At 49.7% G+C, this 26,509-nt stretch overlaps 1 protein-coding gene across 6 annotated transcripts in view; it reads right to left on the bottom strand.

Annotated features, from left to right (window-relative positions):
* Nucleotides 1–5,362: 5,362 nt before the first annotated feature.
* MECP2 (methyl-CpG binding protein 2) overlaps nt 5,363–26,509 on the bottom strand; it is a 75,122-nt gene continuing 53,975 nt past the window's right edge. For 5 of the 6 annotated variants that reach the window (XM_032757877.2, XM_032757880.2, XM_032757882.2 and 2 more), the window contains 2 exons: nt 10,364–10,714; nt 5,363–9,317 (listed from right to left, as the gene is read on the bottom strand). In XM_032757877.2, coding sequence (XP_032613768.1) covers nt 8,234–9,317; nt 10,364–10,714 — 1,435 coding nt within the window. In that variant the 3' untranslated portion in view covers nt 5,363–8,233. Of the gene's footprint in view, nt 9,318–10,363; nt 10,715–26,509 lie in introns of those variants that run through there. The other variant, XM_058441633.1, reaches the window with a different exon arrangement.

The following is a 26,509-nucleotide window of genomic DNA, read 5'->3' as shown; positions in this document are numbered from 1 at the left end:
TGTCCCGGCCTCTCCCCGTGCCCCAAGTGCACCTCTCCCAACCTCAGACGGGTTTCCAGGCTGGAGCCAGCTCCCTTCTGCACAAGGTGGCCTGTTGTTACTGGCAATGCTGTCCACAGCTCTCGGCCTCTGGGCTGGCACAGGAGAGCATGACTTCAACTCAGGAGGGGGCAGACACCCTGCCTGGCTCTTCCAGATGCTGCACCCCGCATGCAATGGTTACTACAGTCAGCACTATCTCCGCCTCTCAGAGGAGGGAGGGGCTGTCAGGTGTTTCGGGAGCCCAAAACCATGCCTAATGAGGGTAATGGCTTTTTTAAGAAGGAGATGTTTTTGCCATGGAATGGGAAGGGGGTTTCTCACATCTAAATTTTGCTGGCGATTGGATGACAGCCAAGAGAGTGCAAGCCCCCTCCATGGTCATTTTATTGCCCTGGGAAGGGGAGGGTGGGGAATAGAGATGTCACAGTGTTGAGCCCTGGAGGATGGGGTGGGATGTGACAGAAGTGTCTTAAACAGTAATGCCCATGGGGCACACCTTGGAGAGAGAATGCCCACCACCTGGCCTGTCCAGGAAGAGCTGCATCAGGGGGAGTGGCCAAATGCATCTGCCAACATTAGCCTGACCTGTGCCCACAGCAGAGCGTCCCAGCCTCCTGCTCGGGCGCGCCCAGCCCCATTCTCCTCAGCTCTTCAGCTCTGCGCACACACATCCCCTCCTGGCTCCCTTCAAGGAAACATCAATCTTGTCTTTCCTTAAAAGTACGGGATGGTGGTAATAATCTCGGGGGGAGGGGAAGCAAAACAAGAATCCACTGGGCAGAACAAAACCTGGTTTTGCAGCGACTTGGAAAGTGGCAACACATCAGCTATTCGGCTTGCTGGCTTGGAGTGGGATTCCTGGCCTCCACTGCTTTGGGTGGCTTCTGGCTGATCTGGGCAGGGGTCATCTGTTCAGCTCTCCCCTCTCATCTCAGTCACCATCCCCCCTCCCTCCTAATGCTTTTGTAAAGAAAAAGTGTCTAGAAATATTTGTCTCTGGAACAATTACTTTAAACATAGTTACAATACAGACTTCAGTTCAAACACAGAAGAGATTTACTTAGCAAAATTCCTTTCACCCACCAAAAATTACACAAATATAAGCCTCAACACCACAGTTAAGAGGACCAGTAGCGAGAACCTCATGTTTGGAACACAAAAGGAGAAATAAAAACCAAACCAAACCCAAACAGAAAAACCCCAGAAAGACAAGTAAAGGGCAAAGAAGGAAGGGGAAGGAGAGCAAACACATCACACGTTACAGTGTCCAGATACACGGGAGCCCAGCATGGGCAAGGGCTCGGCACACATTGAGTAACAGTCCTGGTGATATTTGGTCATATATTCATTGACTACTGACTCTGGAGCGGCTGTTATTGATTGAAGCAGTGACAAATCAAACAGAAAGGAGGCCGTGGTAGCAAGGGAAGGAGCAGGCTTCAAGTTCTGCAAGCCTTTTGCACTCCACTGTCCAGCTCCCCAGAAACACTGAACCGGGTGGGCCCCGCTCCATCCGGGCAGGGCTAGAGGTCACCGGGTGAGGCTAACTTGGGCGTCGATTTCATGTCAGTCAGAAAACATGCACGTGGACGCACGCAGACACCCACCTGTTCACGGCCAAACATCAGCGGCAACGGCCTCCTCGCCTCCTCTGCCCCTATCCCAGGCTGGGTGGGAAAGAGCATCATGACCCACTGCTAACACTGAACACACGCCAGAGCTGGCCCCGGATGTGGGCCCAGTGGCTGCCCCAGCCCTGGTCCTCCGAGGGGCTCGCGGGTAGCCCGGCCACTGAAAGGGCCTATGGCTGTTTTTCTTTTGGATTCAGGCCTCAGAAGAAGCAATGACAGCAGGGAGGGAAGCTTTTGGCCCTGGTGATTATAATGCTCTCTGCTTTGGAAGAACAAGTTTCTGGATTTTTTTGGTGTTTCTAATTATTAAAAAAAGATGATCAAAAAGAACTGTTACAGCTAAACTCTCTAGCAGATATTGCTCATTAAGAATTACAAAAGCAAATGCAATTACTCGTAGGATGGGGGAGAAGAAAGGGACATTTCTGGAGTCTTCACTACTTCCTGGAGGGGACCCATTGGACTCACGCGCATGATTCTGGGGTCCCTGGCGTTCTACCTGGTGCAGCTCACAGGTTCCGAGACAGGCCAGGCCTCCCGTCTCCGCTCCAGCCCCCAGGCTCGACAGAGTGGGAAGGATGAAACACACTCAGACCCTACTGGCAGGGAGGCCTGCGAGGCTGACTCCACATGGGCTCACCCTGACCAGGTCACGGGAAGGGGATTGGGGGAGTCAGGCCACCCCAGTGGACTCCAGCTCCCAGAGGTGGAAGGGGACCAGGCTGTGCCGACTACGTTCCAGACTTCAGCAGGTCAAAGGAGCGCTCCTGCACCCAGAACCTTGGGACCTCTTTCCCAAGCACGGGAGAAACAAGAGTGCAAAACCTGGGTGCTGCCTGGAGCCTCCTTCACCTGGCACAGGAAAGCCCTTGAAAGAAGCGAGGAAAAGACCACGAATCTGCTTGGACAGAAGAAGTGACCAGCAGACAGATTTGTCGTTTTTTTTTTCTTTTTTTTTCTTTTTTTATTTTCCCTTGTCCTATGCTATGGTTATCAGAAATATTGTAATTAAGCAACAGGTATAATTTTAACAGGTCTTTTTTGTGTGTGTGGAGCCACAAGCAAAATGAGTTTATAATTGTGCAATATACAGATATATATATAAAAATTCAACTGCTTTGTGTGTCTAGTCGGTGCGTTAAATAAAAGGGACAGAAAAACTAAAAGCAAAACTAAAAAGCAAAACAAAAGCCCAGGATAGAGGAGACAAAGCAGGCCTATGCGCACAGTCTATGCGTTACTGGATATAATCAGGGTCACCAGGAAGAACAGCTTTGCCACTTGACACACAAACACTGCAGGGAGAGGGGCTATCGGTGGGCAGGAGCCAAACCTCTTGGCCTTTTCACCTCATCTGCTCTCACTGCTGAGCAGGACCTGATTAAAGGTAGGACGGAATGGGGGTTTGGGAGCAAAGAGATTTCCAAATTCCTCAAATGTTCTTGAATTCAAAGGTAGGATTTCCTCCAGGGTCTGGGCTCTGCCTGTGTAAAGTTGGAGCCCGGAGCGGGAGTGGGGGGTTGTGCTCCCTCCTTGCACTGCCCTCACACCTGCTTCCTTCTGCCTCCTGACAGGGCAGGCAGGGGGCCTTGGGGAGGCAGTGAGAGGCCAGCTCAGAAGGCCCGCTGATCTGAGGCGAGCAGAGCAGGAGTGGGCAAGGCAGGCTGCCCCTCAGGCAGAAGTGCCTTCCTAGTTCCCTGGGTGTTTTCCTGACACATCAGTGCTGGGGCAGGCTCTGTCAAGATGAAAGAGTGGGAAGTAGGGTGGTGCTGGGCCTTCCAGGTCACTCCCAAAAGACAGGGTCAGAGTCACGCCCTCAGGTCGGCTACCTCCACAGAGTCCCCTTGCCTGTAATGCTCACCAGGCATCTCAGGCCAAGTGCTAAGTATTTTTAGATCAGCATTTTTATAAAAGCTTGCTCTTATTCATTCAAAAACATCGAAATGTAATTTTCTGCCAAATGTTTTCTAGGTTTTCCTTCTAAATTGTTGAGAACTGACTTCAGTGTTCAGCTTTTCCCCTCTAATATGCAATTTTAGACCCTGGGGGAGGCAGTATCCTAGCGATTTATAACAAGTAGACTATGCCTTTTCTAAAGATTGATACAGTATCTAAAAGAGAAAGACACCAAAATGGAGAGAATCAACAAATCCCATCAGAGCAGAGAGAAGAGCAGGAAGACCCGGAGGGAGCAGGGCTCTGCCCCCCAACCGGGCAGGTCCTCCAGACCCGCTCCATGGTAGGGACTCTAGAAACAGCTCACTCCCTGAAGTCTAGGACACAGGTCCTAGAATCTGCCAGTATGAACTTCAAACAGGAATCCATTTGGGGCAATGACACAGGCTAAAAATGTATATGCCCAAAGGTCTTCTTAAAGAACTGGTACCTGTGACCTCTCCTGGCCCAGTCAGCCCAGAGAGCCTGACTGGAATGCTCTGGAAAAGGAGCTGTGGTTAGAGGGGGGACACAGAGTTCTGGCTGTCAGGCTCCACTTGGGCTAAACCAAATCCAGATGGTCCCGTGCAGGGGACTCCGCTCGTATCCCTCTGCTCCCTCCTGGGCTTGAGCCGCTTACTAAGTGATTTAAAATTCAGAGGTTCTGTCAGCTAAAGAAACTCCTTTCTCCACCAAACTTGGCAGTTTGTGTCTGGTTATTACCCTCTTTCGCCATCACTGTCACAGCAATGAAAAGCTGGGCAGAGAAGCAGGTAACAATTTGGGGCTGCTCCCTGTCCCAGGTGCACTGTTCATGCTTCGGGCCTGGAATGATGCCACCCAACAGAAGATTGTCTGCACCCGCATCGGCGCTCATTAGTAGCAGCTTCCGCCATCCAGCGAGCTGAGAAGCTGGGGCCGTTGGCTAGTTTGGCACTGATGGATTGGGGGATGTGGCGTTTCTGGGTGTCCCCTGTGCCTTTTGATATGGGAATACAGCATCAGCAGAAGGGAGCTGTGCTAGCGCCTGGCTGTGACCAAGCATCTCCAGCTCACTGAGCTGTCAAGGCCGGCGATCCCACTGGCTATGACAAGCCCACCACCAGGCAGGGCCGGGAGGGGTAGACCTGGGGGGAGCTTGACGACATACAGTATTGTCAGGAGAGGAGGTAGTAACTAACAACTGGAACAAGGGTGGGGGAGACTGTGGATGTGACCTTAATGACCTAGCCCCATGGGTACTGGAAAGCTGTCGGTCAATTCTATTGTTCACAAATTCACTGAAAGAGGCCCCCATCTTCATAATGTTCAAGTACAGACAAAACTGAAATTGAGGTCACACCCCAAAACTGGGCCGGACACAGCTGGTGAGAATCCTGCAGCTTAAGGCTTTCCCTCCAACCTCCTGTCAACCTGACCCCAAGGCAGAGGCAGCATGGGAGCTGCAGGGCCCCTGCCTGCCAGGGCGATAAACCGCCAAGGCTGCCTGCTGAAAGGCGACTGACTCGTGATGCCTTTGGGAAAGAAGACGGAATGAGGAAGAAAGGGGGAAACAGAGAGAAAATCCTAAGGAGCCTCAGGCCCCACTGGCAGCTCTGGAATAAACTGGAAGGGAAAGAGGCTGGGGAACGAGGGAGCTGCAGGTGGGGCCCGAATGAAATAAAGTGACGCTTGAAATGCTGTGTTCCCAACCACGACTGCCCAATCGGCCCTGAATGAACTGTCATGGGTGACAGGGGGGGCCTGGTGGGCCACGCACTCCTCTTACCAGGACCAGATGACACCCAGGTGATGGGGAAGCAGCTCTGGACAATGATTCCAGAAGCCACATTTCATTTGACTAAGTATAATGCATAAAAACCCAACTGACCAAAATAAACATCTTCTCAGTGACAACCTGGTCGGATGCTGCGCTCTCGTGGATAAGTGTCCTTTGGTAGTGCCAGGAGTGCGAGGCCACGATGGGGGTAGGAGCCTTCTGTCCTTGGAGGAAGAGTTCTGGAGGACTCACCCTCTCCTCTGACCCCCCTTCTCTTCCTGGGGAAGAGTCAGAAGTGAAGCTGGGGGGGGGGGGTCATCAGCAGAGCAGGTGGAAGGGATCAGGGATCAGGGATTGGGCTGATGGGAGTTTGGTTGCAGGACTTGCTTTTACAGCATAAGGAAATGGATACATATATGCTAGAAAGTCCAACTATGAGACTCTACAAACAGAATGGGGCAAACTCCCTCACTTCTAACCATTCCAGAAGAGACAAACACGGTTTTTTCTTAAGCTACTGATTGGAACTGTCAACTATGGTTCCTGATCACTAAAGACTGGCAAGGAAGTGCTAGACAGTTTCTATGATGTTTCACTCCTTCATGATTACACCGTAGTAAGGAAGCCAGGGACAATAACTGAAATACACAAGACAACACACACTTGACAGTTCATGGCAGCAGCTCACATGGGACATGCCTGTGGGTGTTTCTGGAAGCATAAGACTGCTGTCTCATTTGCTACTTTGATAAGGTACTTCTCAGTTGGACAGATTTAGGTATAAGAGACATCTCTGTAAACACAGAAAAGGATATACCAATATGATGAAGATATGCAGCTAGATAAGGACTTCCTGAACGAGGTTAAAAAGATGGGATCCCAAATGAAAACTGATCAATTAAAAATCCACAGCAAGCCCATGCCTCTAAGCCCCTACACCACAGCTACGGACCAGATAGTGAAATGTGTGGTGTTCTGGCCCCACTGTCTGCATTGAGCAAAAGCAAAACATTTCCATTCGAGAAGAACTCCGAGGGAAAAGGGGGAGCAGAGGAAGGGCTGGGGACCTTGGTGCTGGTCCCGGCTCGGGTCTCGGGAGTTCTGCATTGGTACTGCTACTGCCCTGCTGCACTACGCTAGATTCTGGACTTCTGAGTGAGGTCAAGGTCGGGTGGCATGGAGTCCCTGTTGGGCCACTCGATGACTGGCCGGCCACAGGAGGCCTCTGTGCTTTCCTCAGCTACCAAATCGGGCCCAGCTCCTCCAGTCCACTTCTCTAGAGTAGAAGGGTGAAAAGGCTCGTTGTTCAGGGTGGGAAATGCCTTTTGCTTTTTCTTACCAGGGAAGAGGGGGCTACCTAGGAGAGCAAGACCTTGCTGCTCTCTTGCTCTTCACAGACAGGCCAGGTCGGACTCAGGGACTCAGCAGAGCCCAAGGCCTCCTCAGGGTTCAAAACAGGGTGGGGCTGGTACTGGCAGCAGGAGGACAAAGGACAGGCAGAGTTCTAGGGACTGAAGCCGACAAGTGTGGTTGGGCACTGCGGCTGCCTGGAAGAGAAGGGATGAACTAGGAAGAAGGAGGACGGAGGAAGGGAAAGAAGTGAAAGGATGAAATGAACAAAAGGCAGAAATGGGAGGGGAGAAGAGAAAACAATCAGGAAGTCCTTATAAAATTGCAGCAAACACTTAGAGTTTCGGAGCTTCGTGGGAACCCTATGTGCTGAGCCCACTTTAAAACAAGCGCAGGTATATATACAAATCCAGGTAGTTCTCAACACCATCACATCTGGTGGCTTGAGGGACTAAATGTCACCAATTCAAGCCAGTTTGCTCTCAGAGCATCTGTTTGTTTTGAAGTGGGAACATGAAGACTCAATAGTGCAAATAATTCTAAGCTGTCCCTAAAGAACTGGAAAGTAACTGGAAGAACATTTTCTTCTCCTCCCCCTTTGCCCCCTTCCCTGTCCACTAAGTCCCTAACTACCAGCCACAGACTGCTCTGAGTGATTAGGAATCCCTCTCACCCCGCTGTGCTCTGCCCGGCCTGACCCCGGGCCAGCCTGCCTGCGCCTTGTCCTACTGCCTCCATGGCCTCTCTAGCGCCACCCATTGGAGGACGTCCCTTGAGAATGGACCATGCCACCTCACCCTGGGCCATCCTCTCCTGTGGTTCAGGCCAGTCTACACCCAGTAGTTCAAGGGACGACTCCCTCCTAGCCATGCCAGAGCTGGAGCAGACAGGTGCCACTTTCCTGTCCTGTGAAGCGTCCTTGCCAGTTTTGGATTGGGGCTGGTGTGGGGCCAGACTTGAGCCGCCACGGGTGGGATCGCACAGGCCATAGCCACTGGTCATATCCATCTTCTCTAAAGAATCCAACTGTCTCTCCTGCCTCACACCTCCCTGTCCCAACGTGGTTGGGAGTGGGGGAGGTGGGGGGAGCTGGGGGAGCTGTAGACGGGGCACTGATGGCACCGAAAACGGCAGTATCCTCTCAACTGCTCTGTCTCTAACGACCACATGTGGGAAAGGTTTGGACGGGAGGGGAGGAGGTGCCTGGTCAACAGCTTGTCTGGTCAGTAGTATCTGCAGCAAGCCTTGTTGAAGGAGCCTAGTTTAGAAAAGTGCAAAGCTACTTCTGGCCCTGGTTAGGTCTTCAACCTGACTGTGCTTGTCGGTAAGAAAAACATCCCCAATGCTCCAACTACTCCCACCCTGAAGCCACGAAACTCTAAGTTTACTGAAAGAAAAAAAAATATTTTTTATTTCAGTTAATCGGGAAGCTTTGTCAGAGCCCTACCCATAAGGAGAAGAGACAACAGCTGCCTTTATTCTTGTTGGTTTGCTTTGCAATCCGCTCTGTGTAAAGTCAGCTAACTCTCTCGGTCACGGGCGTCCGGCTGTCCACAGGCTCCTCTCTGTTTGGCCTTGGCATGGAGGATGAAACAATGTCTTTGCGCTCTCCCTCCCCTCGGTGTTTGTACTTTTCTGCGGCTGTGGCGGCGGTGGCAACCGCGGGCTGAGTCTTAGCTGGCTCCTTGGGGCAGCCGTCGCTCTCCAGTGAGCCTCCTCTGGGCATCTTCTCCTCTTTGCAGACGCTGCTGCTCAAGTCCTGGGGCTCAGGGGGGCTGGTGGGGTCCTCGGAGCTCTCGGGCTCGGGTGGAGGTGGGGGCAGGGGTGGGAGCAGCGGCACGGGGGCCTTTGGGGACTCTGAGTGGTGGTGATGGTGGTGGTGCTCCTTCTTGGGGGGCGAGGCGGCGCTGCTGCTGCGCCCCTTGGGGCTGCTCTCCTTGCTTTTCCGCCCAGGGCTCTTACAGGTCTTCAGTCCTTTCCCGCTCTTCTCACCGAGGGTGGACACTAGCAGGGGCTTCACCACTTCCTTGACCTCGATGCTGACCGTCTCCCGGGTCTTGCGCTTCTTGATGGGGAGTACGGTCTCCTGCACAGATCGGATAGAAGACTCCTTCACGGCTTTCTTTTTGGCCTCGGCGGCAGCAGCTGCCACCACACTCCCCGGCTTTCGGCCCCGTTTCTTGGGAATGGCCTGAGGGTCGGCCTCGGCTTTTCGCTTCCTGCCAGGGCGTTTGATCACCATGACCTGGGTGGATGTGGTGGCCCCACCCCCCTCAGCCTTGCCCCCTGGCGAAGTTTGAAAAGGCATCTTGACAAGGAGCTTCCCAGGACTTTTCTCCAGGACCCTTTTCACCTGCACACCCTCTGACGTGGCCGCCTTGGGTCTCGTGGTGCCGCTCCCTTTGGGGCGTCCCCGGCCTCTGCCAGTTCCTGGAGCTTTGGGAGATTTGGGCTTCTTAGGTGGTTTCTGCTCTCGCCGGGAGGGGCTCCCTCTCCCAGTTACCGTGAAGTCAAAATCATTAGGGTCCAGGGATGTGTCGCCTACCTTTTCGAAGTACGCAATCAACTCCACTTTAGAGCGAAAGGCTTTTCCCTGGGGACTGTGGGGACAAACAGAAAGACACAAGGAACAATTAGAGGCTCTCCATAGCAATGTCAGAGATAGGGCAGAGCGGATGGTGGTGACAACGCTCTGATAAATGTTACTACTGAACAAGAGTCACACTGCCTGGCTGCCCCTGAGGACCTGTCACCAAAGCCACTCACTCATCTGCCTGCTGCTGACCCCCCAGGCATCTCCAAAGTTCAGCAACCAAAGAGTCAGGCCTGGTATAGAAGGGCTGTTGGGCTGAGGCCCATTCTGCTGGTTGGTGCCTGGGCCTGAGTCACCATCTAGAACATTCCCAATTTTGAACTCAGGTATGGTGCTCAGTCTCTCCAGGAATCAGTTTCAACAAGATAATCCTTTGCTCACCCTTCTCAGGGTTATGGAATTAAATGAGGCTGTCTGCAAATGTCATTTGAAAACTGCTGGCCGGGCGCGGTGGCTCACGCTTGTAATCCCAGCACTTTGGGAGGCCGAGGCGGGCGGATCACGAGGTCAGGAGCTCGAGACCACGGTGAAACCCCGTCTCTACTAAAAATACAAAAAAAAAAATTAGCCGGGCGTGGTGGCGGGCGCCTGTAGTCCCAGCTACTCGGGAGGCTGAGGCAGGAGAATGGCATGAACCCGGGAGGCGGAGCTTGCAGTGAGCCGAGATCGTGCCACTGCACTCCAGCCTGGGCGGCAGAGCGAGACTCCGTCTCAAAAAAAAAAAAAAAAATTTGGGATCATTTAAGAGGCAGAACTGAAACATGCTTCTTCACCCCTCTGAACCCCTGGCTCTGCAAGTTCCTCTGCTTCTGCAGCTATTCCATCCCCAGATAAGGCCTCGAGGTGTGGAGAGGATAGAGGGCCTGCTACCTTGAGAACTTCCCACTCAGGGCAGCGACCTCTGTACACAGGCATTTCAAGCATACCTGGTCTCAGTGTTCATTGTTTATGTTCCCCCTGCCCCTGCCCTGGGCACATACGTTTTCCTGCTCCATGAGGGATCCCTGTCCCTGCCCTCTCTGCCCTGTACAGACGGGAGTTGCTCTTACTTACTTGATCAAATACACATCATACTTCCCAGCAGAGCGGCCAGATTTCCTTTGCTTAAGCTTCCGTGTCCAGCCTTCAGGCAGGGTGGGGTCATCATACATGGGTCCCCGGTCACGGATGATGGAGCGCCGCTGTTTGGGGGAGGCAGAAGCTTCCGGCACAGCCGGGGCGGAGCCCGACCCTTCTGATGTCTCTGCTTTGCCTGCCTCTGCGGGCTCGGCAGAGTGGTGGGCTGACGGCTGCACGGGCTCATGCTTGCCCTCTTTCTCTTCTTTCTTATCTTTCTTCACCTTTTTAAACTTGAGGGGTTTGTCCTTGAGGCCCTGGAGGTCCTGGTCTTCTGACTTTTCTTCCCTGAAGTGTTAAACAAGTATGTAAGTATCACAGAGAACACGCCAGTCTGCAGAACAAGTGAGCAGAGGCAGGCTTGGACCGCCACCACATGCAAGGCCCCAGGCCATCATACACTCAGATCTTGATGTCCTTCCCCAGGACAACAGAGCCTCAGGCCAAGCTGGGACCCAAATATTTCTTTAGGAATTTGGGCTGCAGGTGGTGCTGGCCGGTGTGCCTGACCTGCACTGTGGCCACCACAAGTCTCCTAGCACTGCAGGAGACTCAGAGCCTGTTCCTCTGAGCGGAAACACTGTGCTCCTGAGCATGCCACCCCAGCATGAGTCGCACTTCAAGGGACTCTGGGCTCGATGGCTGACAAGAGGCCTTCGACTGCTGGAAAGGGAGCCAAATGGGGGAGGGGGTCTCCTTTGTGAAGGCCGGGGCTTGGGTGTCTTTTTGGTTTTCTAGAATGAATGCTCAATGAGGCACACAGTACAGTGTCATGGAAAGCACACACAGGTTTGGAGTCAGCCAACCTGCACTCAAATCCTTTGCCGCTTTCCAAACATGAACCCAGCAAATGACCTCAGCGTTCTGTGCTTCAGTTTCCTTATCTTGACAACAGGTAACCCCATCTAGGCATCCTTACTGTGAGCATCACATGAGAAAAGGCACAATGGCACTATATAAATATCAGCTAACTCAGGCCACAGGAAACTGCTGCCTAGGGTACTGGGGGTGATAAGAGAAGTGGTCCCAGGTGGCATGAGCCTTTAACACAAGATGTTCCCTTGATGAGGAATGGCCTCGGCCACAGCAGATGCGGAGGGAAGGGCAAGGAAAAAGATGTGGTCCAGGCAGAGCCATACGTCCCCTTCCTGCTGGTGCAGAAGAGCACCCTACCTATTCTAGTGTAGGAGGCTTCCCCATTCTTTTCTGGTGACAGAAGCAGCTCCTTCTCTACACATCACTTTGGCCTGGTGGGGTCTCGTCAGAAATGGCCACCGTGAGGCCACACGCCCCAGCATCAGCATCTGGCCATGATCCTCTAGTAATCTGTCTAGTATGCCACCGTGAAACCTCCTAGGACTCCAGAGCCTCAGCAACAACAGGGGCGGCTTGGAAAGAAGCAGCAGCCACCTGCAAGTCCCTTCGTTAGCAGTTCATTCTGGAAAAAGAGCATGACTACTCCCACCCTCCGTGTTCTCAGCCCTACAACTCCCCTGTCCCATGTGGTTCACATCAGTGCTGGTCACCGCCTTGCGGCTGGTCTACCCCAAGAGACTTCCCCTCTTGTCTACACTGCACAGACTGTGCAATGAGGGCACCATGGCACTCACTGGCAAGCATCCCTGGGAAACCAGAACTCAAATGATGTAGGGAAGTTACCGAAGGCTAGTTAGTGCTGGGACTCAGAAGCTACAAGGACGTATCTCTCCAGAACCATCAGGTCAGGTGTAGGGAGGCAAGAGATGTTCCAATCTAGTGACAAGGTCTTAGAGTGAGGGAATGTCTTGTCCCCACTATGACTCACTCCTGAGTTCCTCCCTATCCTGTATCTTCCTCCAGCAGTTTAGGGCCCAGAGTGTGGCTGCCAGAGTCACCTAGAGCCACTGCATACACAAAGGCATCCTACAACCCACAGGGCAGTCTTTCTTGCTGTAAAGAGGGGTCCCTAATCTGTCCCAGCACAGAGCTCGCTTTTCTTTTTTTTTTTTTTGAGACGGAGTCTCGCTCTGTTGCCCAGGCTGGAGCGCAATGGCATAATATTGGCTCATCGCAACCTCCGCCTGCCGGGTTCAAGTTATTCTCCTGCCTCAGCCTCCTGAGTAGCTGGGATTATGGGCGTGCGCTACCATGCCGGGCTAATTTTTGTATGTTTAGTAGAGACGGGGTTTCACCATGTTGGGCAGGCTGGTCTCGAACTCCTGACCTCAGGTGATCCACCCGCCTCAGCCTCCCAAAGTGCTGGGATTATAGGCGTGAGCCACTGTGCCCAGCCAGAGCTTGCTTTTCAAGTCTCCGAGTCTTACGGCTCCCAATGGGAAATGACAGACAACCCTGGGAAGCTAGGTGTGGCCTGTGGCCCACCAGAGATCAGCCTTTGAGAATGGACCTGTAGGCAGCTCCCCATAAAGGAGGGAGAGAAGGGGAGCCACCAGCAGAGTGGGCCAAGAAAGCAGACAGATGGGAATCGCTACTTCTACACGATCTATCATGGCGCTGCCTAATGCCAGGGCTGCTCCCTGGAACCTGGACGGTCCTGATGTCAGAGAAAAACAGTGAACTAATGGGAAAGATCTGGCTTCTTCGAAACTCTCATTTTCATTTCCCAAATACCTTAATCACCATGAGGTCAAACTATACACCTAAACATGACATAAGGAATGCCTGCTAGAAATCTATGCTAAAGAGACACCTCCAGAAATCTCAAAGAACATATGCATGATGTTATTTGCTACAGCATTATTTTTACTTGCCAAAGGCTTCCAATACCCCGATCCCTATCACCAGGGCACTTGTTGAATAAACTTATGGTGCGCTCACACACTGGAGTACTGTGCAGATCCGAAGGGACTAAACAAGAGCTCTAAGAACTGCGATGGAGTGATTTCCAGGATCCACTGTGAAGCAAAGGGAGCAAAGCACAAACATATCTACTGCATTCTACCTAAGAAAGAAGGGGTATTAAGGAAGGACACACCAGGAACTAATGAAATGGATTCCCTGCATGGGCTAAGGGGAAAAAGGTGACGGTACAGGCACAGGAGACCTAGCTGAACATGCCTCAGTGTAATTCTGACTTCTGAATCATGTAAATGTTTCTATTACCCAAAATAAAATTCAAACTAAAAGTAACAAAACCTTATTACACTTAATGCAAATAAAAACAAATGAGTTTGGGCCAGGCATGGTGGCTTCAGCCTACAATCCCAGCACTTTGGGATGCTGAGGTGGGAGGATTACTTGAGCCCAGGAGTCTGAGGCTGTAGTGAGCCATGACTACATCACTGCACTCCAGCCTGAGTGACAGAGCGAGACCCTGTCTCTCTTTTTTTTTTTTTTTTTTTTGAGACAGAGTCTTGCTAGAGTGCAATGGCGTCATCTCGGCTCACTGCAACCTCCGACTCCTGAGTTCAAGCGATTCTCCTGCCTCAGCTTCCCGAGTAGCTGGGATTACAGGTACCTGCCACCACGCCCGGCTAATTTTTGTATTTTCAGCAGAGATGGGGTTTCACCATGCTGGCCAGGCTGGTCTTGAATTCCTGACCTCAGGTGATCCACCCACCTTGGCTTCCCAAAGTGCTAGGATTACAGGCATGAGCCACCACGCCTGGCCAAGACCCTGTCTCTCAAAAAAATTTAAAAAAAAAAGAAAAAAGAAAAGAAACAAATTTAATTCTATACCAAATTGACAATATACCACAGAGAAAAGATTTATTTCAAATAACTTTTGACTACAGTGCTCTGGAAGCCTGTAGTGGGACATATTCTAAGGCTAACAATAACACTCCAGGGGCAGTAAACACACTGGATTGGCTCCCAGGAGAGATATGTGATTCTGCTTCTGGGACATCTTGTGCCAGAAAGCCCGGGGAGTACAAGAGAAAAACAGGGAGGGCCCATGAGAGGCCTCTAGCAGTGGTCCACGTGTGGCCCAGGGTGGGGGCAGTTGAGGATTCGGGGCTGGTCTAGGTGGTGAAGCAACAGAGCTCGCTGGTGGATTAGTGTGGGGGTGAGGGGCAGGGGTGAGTCAGGGACCATGTCCAAAGCCTGGGAAGATGGTGGTGCCACTGACTGAGAAGGAAAAGACTGAAGGGCCGGCCAGGTGCAGTGGCTCTCACCTGTAATCTCAGCACTTTGGGAGGCTGAGGCAGGTGGATCACCTGAGGTCTGGAGTTCGAGCCCAACCTGGCCAACATGGTGAAACTCCGTCTCTACTAAAAATACAAAAATGAGCCGGGCCTGGTGGCAGGTGCCTGTAAGTCCCAGCTACGCGGGAGGCTGAGGGAGGAGAATCGCCTGAACTCAGGAGGCAGAGGTCGCAGTGAGCTGAGATCGCGCCACTGCGCTCCAGCCTAGATGACAGAGCAAGACTCCATCTCAAAAAAAAAAAAAACAAAAACAAAAACAAAACAAAACAAAAAAAACCAAACCACTGGAGCAGCAGGGGAGCAACACCCACAGCGATAGTTATACCACCAAGGAGAGAAAACAATTCTTCAGCTACTCGCTAGAAAGGGGGGAAACCCTGCTGTGATCAGATTCCGAGTTGGGCCTGAATGAAGTGTCTGCTTGGGGTTTTAAAGGCTTTTTATTGTGGTAAAATATACAAAACAGGTCAGGTGTGGTGGCTTACACTTGTAATCCCAGCACTTTGGGAGGCGAGGCAGGTGGATTGCTTGAGCTCAGGAGTTTGAGACCAGCCTGGGCAACATAGCAAAACCTTGTCTCTACAACAACAACAACAAAAAAAATACAAAAATTAGCTGGGTGTGGTGGTGTGTGCCTGTAATCCTAGCTACTCGGGAGGCTGAGGCAGGAAGATCACTTGAGCCTAGGAAGTTGAGGCTGCAGTGAGCCGTTGATCATGCCACTGCACTCCTGCCTGGGTGAACGAACCAGACACATATATGTCTCAAAAAAAAAAAAAATATATATATATATATATACACACACACAAAACAAAGTTTACCTTTTTAACTATTTCTAAGTGTACAATGAATGAACTTTTTTTTTTTTTTTTTGAGATGGAGTCTTGCTCTGTCACCCATGCTGGAGTGTGGTGGTGCAATCTTGGCTTACTGCATACAGGCTCTGCCTCCCTCTTGAGTTCAAGCGATTCTCCTGCCTCAGCCTCCCGAGTAGCTGAGATCACAGATGCGTGCCACCACGCCTGGCTAATTTTTGTATTTTTAGTAGAGATGGGGTTTCGCCATGTTGGCCAGGCTGGTCTTGAACTCCTGACCTCAGGTGATCCACCCACCTGGGCCTCCCAATGTGCTGGGATTACAGGCGTGAGCCACCATGCCTGGCCCTAAATGAACTTTTAATAGCACTGAAGATGGGAAATAAAGGGTCTTTAACTCTACTGTAATATTCTAGTTCTTTCTAATGGAAATTACTTGAAGCAAATACAGTATGATGATTTTCAATTCTGTGCAATGAAAGGCACATGGGTGTTTGTTAATTTGCTGGCTGCTACTTTTATAATTAAAGACAAATTTCAAAAAACCCACAAAGAAGCCTGGATTGTGCTGGGTGTGGAGTGCAAGTAAAAATGATAAAAAACATGGATGGAGCTGGAGTCCATTGTCTTCAGTGACACAGTCAGACACAGAAAGTCAAATGCCGTACGTTCTCACTTAGCAGCAGGAGCTGAATAGCATGTGCACACGGACAGTGAGGAATGGCAGACACTGGAGACTGGGAAGGGTGGGAGGGGGTGAGGGATGAGACATTACTTAACGGGTACAATGTCCACTATTCAGGTGATGGCTACACTGAAAGCTCAGACTTCACCACTATACAATATATCCACACAACAAAACTGCACTTTTACCCTTTAAATTTAACAAATAAAAAAACAATGATAGAAAACAGGTACTCCAAATTAGTTTACCCTTAGCCCAGAGGGCCTGCCCAGTCCCAGGGTGACCTGGGCATTTGCACACCCTCACTGAGCCTTCACTGCAGGACCCAAGGGAGGGAGGCTGGGCTAGGGTGCCAGGTGACTCCCCAAGGCTGTCCCCCAGGGGGCTTATGGTGTTTGCCGAAACACAAACTTTTTCAAAGAAACCTGCCAGGTGCGGTGGCTCATGCCTATAATCCCAGCACTTTGGGAGGCTGAGGCAGGTGGATCACCTGAGGTCAGGAGTTCGAGACCAGCCTGGCCAACATGGCGAAACCCCATCTCTACTAAAAATACAAAAATTAGCTGGGCATGGTGGTGCATGCCTGTAATCCCAGCTACTCAGGAGGCTGAGGCAGAAGAATCACTTGAACCCAGGAGGCAGAGGTTGCAGTGAGCCGAAATTGCGCCGCTGCACTCCAGCCTGGGTGACAAGAGTGAGACTCCATCTCAAAAACAAACAAACAAAAAACAAACAAAAAAAAACCCATACACCTCTCTTCATCCTCCCTCTAATCAGAACCCCGCCCCGCCCTACACACACACACAATCTTGATTACGAGGATAACTAAATACCTAGTTCACAAGTTCATACATTTTAGAGTTGAAGTATCCTCAGAAAAACCACCTATTCAACTCTGGAGTGTTACAGATGGAAAAAAGGAAGTTCCAGTAGACAGAGGAACTTGTCTGAGATCACTGTGAGTCACAAACACACGTGTCTGTTCACCAACTGCCTTCGTCCTGAGCCAGATCCTGCAGCATCCTTCCACCTCCAAGAGCTCAGTTTGGAAGGGAGGACAAATAGGTAACAACAACATAGTTCCAGCCTCCCTTCCCCCTGAAGAAAGCTTGTTCTAGGCACAGTGGAAGCACAGGGGTGTGGATAATGAATCAGGAGTGGGTGGGCTGTCAGGGCTTATGAGTTCCACAGGTGGGACGGAGGGCTCAGGGCATGCCAGGCCAGATGGGCAGAGGCGGCACTATCAACATGGTTATAGCTCCTACCCTAGCACCCGTGTGACGCCCCTCCCTCGAGGAAAAAGTGATCAATGATGCCCACCCTGTGTCATCAGAGGCTCTGGGCCTAACCCTGTCACCCCCTCCCACCTTTACATTTGGAGAACTTTCAGGTTCATCTGGAGAACTTTCATCTTTCAGGTTCAGTTAAGATGGCACTTCTAGACTGGGCGCAGTGGCTCATGCCTGTAATCCCAACACTTTAGGAGGCCGAGGTGAGCAGATCACTTGAGGCCAGGAGTTTAAGACCAGCCTGGCCAACATGGCAAAACTCCGCCTCTACTAAAAATACAAAATATTTGCCGGGCGTGGTGGTGTGCGCCTGTGGTCCCAGCTACTCGAGGACTTGAGGCATGAGAATCGCTTGAACCTGGGAGGCGGAGGGTGCAGTGAGCTAAGATCGTGCCACTGCACTCCAGACCAGGCGATAGAACAAGATTCCATTTCCAAAAAAAAAAAAAAAAAAAAAAAAAAGGTACTTCTGAGACACCTTCCCTGCTCCTGCCTCCCTCCCTGCTCTATAAGCCAGGGCACCCGAGCCCTCAGTGTACTTAGAACACCCCACTGTGCGTGCCAACCCCCATCTCCCCGCTCAATGCATAATGCCAGGCACAGGTGCAACCCTTACTCAACGCATGCTGGATGAATAACCACAACACGGGCGCAGCGCTCCACATGCTTCTGATGGCTGGAGACCTTCGACCGTAAGCTTCTAGCAAGGAGAGGCTAACTCAGTGCTGAAAAAAAGGTGGGCTCTGAATTGGTGAATAAACAAATGATGAGTTTGGGACGTTATCAGTAGTCCGTTGGACACTGGTGGCTTGGAGATGGCGGAAGATGAGGTGGAGGAAGTCACTGAGGAGGGCCTCAGCGCCCCAGGGACAGTAGCATGGAGGATGGTTACGCCAGAGGATGGATCGACTTCTAGCCATGTGGTGGTCAGGTATGCAGACACCTCTCCTGCTGAAACAACTACAACTGCCAAACTGAGTATCTTACAGAAGCTGCCAGAGAAGCCACCCACAAGCTGGCAAGAAAGGAAGGAATACACAGGCTGAAGAGCAAATAAAAGTACGGGGCCCTTTTCTGTGGAGAAATCTGGCAGGCACCACCTTAACAAATGACCAATCTGAGCTCAGGCCCCTCAGTGCTGCTGAGATGAACCGGCATCACGAGTAGGAGACTCAAGCTCACTGTGAGGACACAGCAGAAAGAGTCCAGAGAGGGCGTGCCATGCAACCACGGTCTGGACTCCTCAAGACGATGAGAGAAAACAAAGGGGTGGGGGAACATTTCTGATAAAGGAGACTGAAGGGATGACACAATCGAATACAACACACGGTCCTGGACTCTGCATTCCAGGCTCAAAGGCTCTTAAAAAAGGCATTTATGGGGTATGTGGAGAAATGTAAGGTTCTGTGTTAGCTCATTGCTAAACTTCCTGAGTGTCTTAACTGTACTGTCTGCTCTTAGGAAAGGCATGCTTAAACGTTTAGGAGTGAAACAGCACGAGGACTATGACTAACTCTCAAGTGATCAATGGGCTGGGGGAAATACAGTGCCAATATGGCAACATGTTTAAAAGGAGGGAGATGACATCAATATAATCGGAAACTGTGCCAACTGACAGTAATATTTTGAAGCAGTGGTAGGCAAGCTTTTTAACAATTAAAGAGAATGCCTTCATGTTACACAAAGACATTGAGAAAAAAAGCTAAAGGCTGGGCACGGAAGCTCACGCCTGTAATCCCAGCACTTTGGGAGGCTGAGGTGGGAGGATCACGAGGTCAGTTCGAGGCCATCCTGACCAACATGGTGAAACCCCGTCTCTACTAAAAATAAAAAAATTAGCCAGGCATGGTGGCGCGCACAAAGGGACCATGGCGGTGCTGGGGGCAATGCCAACAAACCTCAGTGTACTGTGGGGTTCTTTCAGCCAGAACTGTTCATGGTTTCATCAGTGAGCTCCAGTTACCACACCACACAAGTTTGGAGTGATCTACCCCACCCCAGTTTTTCCTACACAAACTCACATTTTTATTGTGTGATTTACAGAACACAAGGTTTTTTTCTAAGAATGCACACATCACACGTTGAAGCAGAAAGGCCTTTACAAAATCTTAAATACCTACAAAATATGAAGTAAGGCTCTTAAGAAATAAAATATTCAATGATTTTGCTGCTAGAATGCAAACATTAGATCAAATCCTTCATTTGATCTAGCAAAGGAAAATTAGAGTTGCAGGAATCTGGTTTTCAGGCCAAACTATGACATCCTGAGGGGTCTGATGGCAGGAACTGCCTGCATTTTCCTCATGAATGTGACCTGCAGTGATCTTGTGAGAAAGGCCCAGAAGGACCTGCACATTACAGGGCTATCAGCAACAGCTGGCAGGTGTGGCCAGCCAGGCAACTGCAGCTGAGGAAAGACTACTCAATCCCTGAGGTTTTCAGATTTTACAAAAAGGCAAAAAAGCCAGGTGAACAAGGCAGATGAAAGGTATTTTTCACTTGAATTGGAATCCAGCCCCCTCCCTGTCCCCTGGAGTGAGCTCCAGAGAAACTTCCAGAGCCCCAGCAACATCCCAACCTTTCGTAAATTCACTCATGCTCGCCACTTTCAGGAGATGGCATTTCTCAGTACCTTTCACTTCCAGTTATCCCTCGGCCCAGCACAAACAGCTAAACTACCACTCGAGGCAGTTAACCTAAGCGCAGGGTGGTGGCTAAGGCTCCAGGTGAACAGTCTGGGACCAGAGGAAATAATTAGCCCCCCCCCCCTTGTACTGGCTGCTTCCACCCTAAAGTGTCATCCAGATGGTGCTTCCAATTCTTTCTACTTCCAGTATTAGCTGCAGAATCATGGAATCAAGGAGGCTTCTCTGCATGAATCAATAAAGGCTACAGCACTTTGAGACACAAGCTTCAGCCCTTTAAAAATGTGAGAAATCAAACTGGCACAGGCAGAGTGTCTCAGTGGTCTCCAGGGAGCAAGAGAGAATGAGGTTCAGCTTGAAGGCTACAATGGTGGAGCCTGAGGTTCAGCTGCCCTGCTCTGAATTCGAGTCCACTTCTTAATCCTCCACTTTTGAGAAGATGCGAGAAACCAGTTATGTTTTGCAAAGCTTAAATAAAATGCAGTTCTTGCCAACCAAAAGCAGAACCCTCCCCAAATACAGGCAACCAGTGCCATACAGCAAATCTCATCTTTATAGATGTGTAAAATGAAAACCTAAACACAAGCCCACCACATACAGGTTTAAAAAATTCCTGCTGTGGAGAACAGTTTGGCAGTTTCTCAAATGTTAAACATGGAGTTACCATATGACCTGGCAATTTTACTCCTAGCCATACACTCTCAAAAAACCACAACTAGGCCGGGTGCAGTGGCTCACGTCTGTAATCCCAGCACTTTGGGAGGCTGAGGTGGGTGGATCACCTGAGGTCAGGAGTTTGAGACCAGCCTGGCCAATATGGTGAAACGCTTGTCTCTACTAAAAATACAAAAAAATTTAGCCGGGCATGGTCGTGAGTGCTATCTGTAGTCCCAGCTACTCAGGAGACTGAGGCAGGAGAATTGCTTGAACCTGGGAGGTGGAAGTTGCAGTGAGCAGAGATCGTGCCACTGTAATCCAGCCTGGGTGACAGAGTGAGACCTTGTCTCAAAAAACCAAAACAAACAAAAAACCAAAACCAGTAACCAAACAGATATCCGTACACCAATGTTCATGGCAGCACAGTTTACGATAGCCAAATGGTGGGGGCAACCCAAATATACATTCTCAAGGGATGGGTGGATAATCAAAACCTCATTATCTATAGGATATAATATCATTCAGCCTCAAAAAGGAAAGAAATTCTGACACATGCTACAATGCAGATGAACCTTGAGGACATTACGCTCAGTGAAAGAGGCCAGACACAAAAGGCCAAATAGTGCATAATTCCATTTATAGGAAATGTCCAGAATAGGCAAATCCATAGAGACAGCAAGTGGATTAGTTGTTGCCAGGGGCTGCGGGTAATAAGAGGTGACTGCTACTGTGTCTGGGGTTTCTTTTGGGTGCTGAAAATGTTCTGGAATGACACAGAGGCGATGGTTGCACAACTCTGTGAATGTACTAAAAGACACTGAATCGCATATTTTATTTTTAAACAATTTTTTCTGTGAGCCTATGAATTATACTGAAGAATGAACCGCACACTTTAAATGAGTAAATTTCATGGTATGTGAATTATATCTAAATTAAAAAAAAACATTAAAACAGCAGCTGACCACCAATTATTCTAAATCATAAAGATAGGTTTTGTGATGCCTGGCCAGTGCTCAGAGCCTACACAGCTGTCTCAGAACAAGTCTATCTGGCTGTGGCACAGAGCCCCGGCAGATAGATGGGCTGTCCGTCTGAGGAAGAGGCCAATGTGGGGACCTATAGTAGTGATACATGCCAGACTGGACCAAGCCGACCTGAATGTGAAACTCTGAAGCCCAGGACACAGTAACCATGACAATCAGAAAGGAATTTAGTTCAAGAAGTTTAATGAGTAGGCATTTAGCCAAGTGGAAAGTTGTTGGCTATTCTGAGGGCATTTGACCATTTTTTTTTTTTAATTGTGGTAAAATACACCTAACATAAAATTTATCATTAATAGCATTTAGTACATTCACAATGTCATGCAACCATTACCACTATCTAGTTCCAGAACATTTTCGTAACTTCCAAAGACAACCCTTTACCCATTAAGCAGTTGCTCCCCACTCCCACTCCTCTCGGCCCCTGGTAACCACTAATCTATTTGTCTCCACAAATCTGCCTACTGTTGACACTTCATATAAGTGGAATAATACCCTCCCCTGGAAAGCCTGTCTTTTAAAAAATGATTTTCATTTAAAAGTTTTTTTGCTTAACACAGTGGCTCATACCTGTAATCTCCGAAAGGCAGAGGCAGGAGGATGGCTTGAGCCCAGGAGTTCGAGATCTGCCTGGGCAACATAGTGAGATCCCGTTATTCACAAAAAGGGGGAAAAAAGACCAGGAAAAAAAAAATTCCAAAACAAAACAATGAAAAAGTTTTTTTAGGGAGACAGGGTCTCGCTATGCTGCCCAGGCTGGGCTCAAGCAATCCTCCTGCCTCAGGCTCTCAAGTAGCTGGGACTACAGATGTGCTACCACGCCCAACTTAGAAACATGTATTTTTTTCAGATTAGCTCATCATTCCCTGGTAACTTCTCCAATGATTTCCCCTTGCATCTTTGCCTCTATATTCTAGCAGGGTTCTCACAATGATCCTACACACAAGTGGTTAGAGACTCACCAGGCCAAGCTCGCCTCCAATTCCAAATACCTAGTCCTCAAGGTCCAAGTGGTCTGTTTCCATAGACACTGACACTGTGCATTTCTTTTCTGTCCTCAGCAACACATTCCCACAGCTGCTGGCTTTCTCCATTTCTTGTTGATAATGTTTTTTTCTTACCTTTGCATACTTCATGTAAATAAGTTTCACAGACTTTTAACAAAGTGTAGGCTGCTTTTATCGAAGAAGAGAAAATCTGCCAAAATAAATTTTCACCATGAAGGCAACACATTTTGGGGAACAAGAAAGGGCAGGAAGGAGATCTCTTTTACTAGAGAACTCTGCTTAAGGACTGGCTCATTTGATCCAAACATCTCATCAGTAACTTGGAGTGAGTGCCCTTGTTTTCGTCATCTTGCGTCTCACTAGTGTAGGTCAGACCACATCAGCCTGCCTGACGTACTTGGTTCGTAATGCTGACATCTGAGCCCCCATGTTTATTTCACCCTGATTCTACTGAAATGACCAACGAAATGCAAAACAGGAGGAAATATCTCTATCAATGCCTTCAGAGGAACTGCTGTAGAATGTGGTGTGGCTGGGATCCATGTGAGAGAAGCACTGCTCACACGATTCCACCACCACAGTTAAACACATGGGCAAAGGAGGGACCTGCTGGAGGTAGAGGATTCCGTAGTAGAGCCCGAGAAAATCTGCAAGATCAGAGAAACTGGGCCTAAGAGCCAGACTGGCAGAAGTACCTGAACCACCAGTGCCCTAGGTGGAGAGGTCAGTGACAGGCTGGCCAGGTTTTCCTGGGCACTGCTGGGACAGAGAGAGAGACTGATATAGAGGAGATTCTACTTGTCTCAAGAATCTGCCAGCAGCACCCCGGGTCCCCACCCTGACTCCAGCTGCTGCCACAGGGGAAGCAGCAGGGACTGAAGCTCCATCCCATAAACAACTCTAGGGACTGGGGATCAAACAAGTATCAACAAATTAGTAACTGTCCTGTGTACAAATACAAATTAGGTGGAAACGATAATGATTGAACACCAGTCATTCCAGTCAAGATCCCAACTGGAGGCCGGGCGCGACGGCTCAAGCCTGTAATCCCAGCACTTTGGGAGGCTGAGGCAGGCAGATCACGAGGTCAGGAGTTTGAGACCAGCCTGGCCAACACAGTGAAACCCTGTCTCTACTAAAAATACAAAAAAATTTTAGCCAGGTGTGGTGGTGTGCGCCTGTAGTCCCAGCTACTTGGGAGGCTGAGGCAGGAGAATAGCTTGAACCCGGGAGGTGGAGGTTAGTGAGCCAAGATTGTGCTGCTGCACTCCAGCCTGGACAACACAGCAAGACTCTCATCTCAAAAAAAGAAAAAAGATCTCAACTGGATTTTCTTTGGAATCTGACATTTACCTAGAATAGGCATCTGAGGACAGCCAGAAGGAGTGTGTGTGTGTGTGTGTGTGTGTGTGTGTGTGTGTGTGTGTGAGAGCAGGGAGGGATGGCTTCCTTCTGGTAGCCACTGCTCTAGGGAGTATTTCTCACCATCCTGTCACAAAGCACACAACAGGAGCGCTCTCACATGGATTAGGGAATTAGACGCAGACCTCCTGCACAACTGCCCTCTTTCAATCCTAGTAAGATAAGACACAAAAGAAATGCGGGGAAGGAGAGTGTGAAGGGAAGATTTCAGCACACAAAGGAAAGGGGTGTAATTCAAAGCAGTCTAAGAAAAGACTCCAGAGGACAAAGCAGCAGCAAAGCCAGGCTCCTGCCCCGTCCCCAGAAACCACCCTAGGGAGCAGGCAACGCCCTGGGAATTTGCAGCCAGTAAGCTGGAGAGAAGCAACCAAGTGGGAGTCCTTCATTTTTTCCTTTTAGACCCAAGAAACTCCAGCTGGGAGGTGCAGGAGAAATGGCCCAGTGCCCAGTAAGCCAGCCCAGCTCTGTGGGAAGCAACTGCTCTTAGGTATACACAGATTATGGAACCACCCAGAGACTGAGGTGCCCCCTATCCCCATGGAAATGGCACACACATCCTTCGTGCAGCTAGAGTGAGCCTTAGTATAAGACATCCAACACGGTTCTTAGAACAAAGAAAAGAATCCAGATAGGGCTGAAGACTACATGGCTGCAGCTCCCTCCAGCGTGCAAATTCTCTCCGAATACAAGATAACAAGCCTGCACACGACAGCTTAGAGGGGAAAACAGCAAGAGAAGATGCCAAGAAACTGGGAAGAGAGAGCCAAGAATTCCTCCACTGTCTCAAAGCAAACAGAACGACTATGCAGAGCCATCCAAGCCTGAGCCAAGATGAAAAGAAGCGACACGGTAACTATGCAAACATATTATGGCCAGAAGAAAAAAAAAGAGGCCCAGGGAGGGAGATGGCACGAGAAAGGCAAAGTCTCCCACCAAGAAGAGAATACACAAGGAAGGGAAAAAAATTCCCCACAACTTCCTAAGAACATGTTCCCAATAAAAGAGTTCAAAGATGGGATGATAAAACAGAATAAGATGAAAAGACAAATTTCCAACCTAGAGAAACAAACTGCAGACCAAAACACATCATTATGAAACTAATAAATACATTGAAAAACAGCCAGAAACAGAATATACATAGCTGAAAATCAAATTAGACAAAGTGAATGCAGATGAAAAAGACAAAAGCTAAACCAATTACGGCAAAGCTAACAGCATTGGAAGAGAGACAAAGCCAATCCAACATAAGGAATTTGTGTCCCTGAAGTACAGAACTCAACAAATGGAACAGAAGATGCTGTCAAAGATCCATAAGACAGCTGACCTGAAACAGCGACGACTACATCTGCAGCCTGAAAGAATACACCATGTTCCCAGGACAATTTGATAAAGAATGCTCAATAGCAAGACAGACTCTAGTCAACCTACTCAACTTCAAGGATAAAGAAAGCATTCTTCAGGCACCTTGGGATTCTTCCAAGGGGGAAACATCAGAAGACCAGACATAATGTCTACAAAGTTCTGAGGCAGCTTAGTGCAGTGGTGGTGGGGGAGAGGTCAGAGGTAAATTCAGAGAGATGGACAGGGGCCAAAAGCCTCTCTGAGAAGACGAAATCTGAACACAAATCTGAAGGAAGTGAGTGGTGAAGGAGCAGGACAAGTAAAGAGGGGTCCAGCCAATGAGGAGCAGCAAGAGCCAAGGCTCTGACTCTAGCAACATTTTGGCAAGTTCCAGGAAGAGCAAGAGCAGTTGGGAACCAGGTGAGCAAGGGAGAGAATGGTAGAGAATGAGCTCAAATAGGCAGGGAGGGATCACGTTCCATGTGGCTGCTGAAGCAGGCCCAGTCACACAATTTGTGGAGCCTGGTACAAAATGAAAATGTAGGGCCTCTTGTTCAAAAATTAAGAATTTTGAGATGGTGAGAGCAGAGTATTAAACCAAGCCTGGGTTCCAGCAAACCCATGGGGAGTAACATAGGCCCATGAAGCTGGCTCTGCTTTCAAGTAATGGACTTCGGGTTTTATTCTGAGCGGGTTTTTCTCAAGGGAGTAACCTGATCTAATGAACATTTTTCAAACAGCCCATCTGAGGCTGGGCACAGTGGTGGACGCCTGTAATCTTGCATTTTGGGAGGCCAAGGTGGGAGGATTGCTTGAGCCCAGCAGTTCGAGACCAGCCCGGGCAACATAGGGAGACCCCAGTCTCTACAAAAAACATAAAAATTAGCCAGGTGTGGTGGTGCATACCTGTAGTCTCAGCTACTCGGGAGGCTGAGGTGGGAGGACTGCTTGAGCCCAGGAGGTTGAGGCTGCAGTGAGCCGTGATTGTGCCATTGCATTCCAGCCTGGGTGACAAAGGGAGACCTTATCTCAAAAAA

Source organism: Hylobates moloch, unplaced genomic scaffold (assembly GCF_009828535.3).
Source record: "Hylobates moloch isolate HMO894 unplaced genomic scaffold, HMol_V3 SCAFFOLD_7, whole genome shotgun sequence".
NCBI classification, from domain to species: Eukaryota; Metazoa; Chordata; class Mammalia; order Primates; family Hylobatidae; genus Hylobates; species Hylobates moloch.
This window is presented reverse-complemented; position numbering and strand designations above follow the sequence as displayed.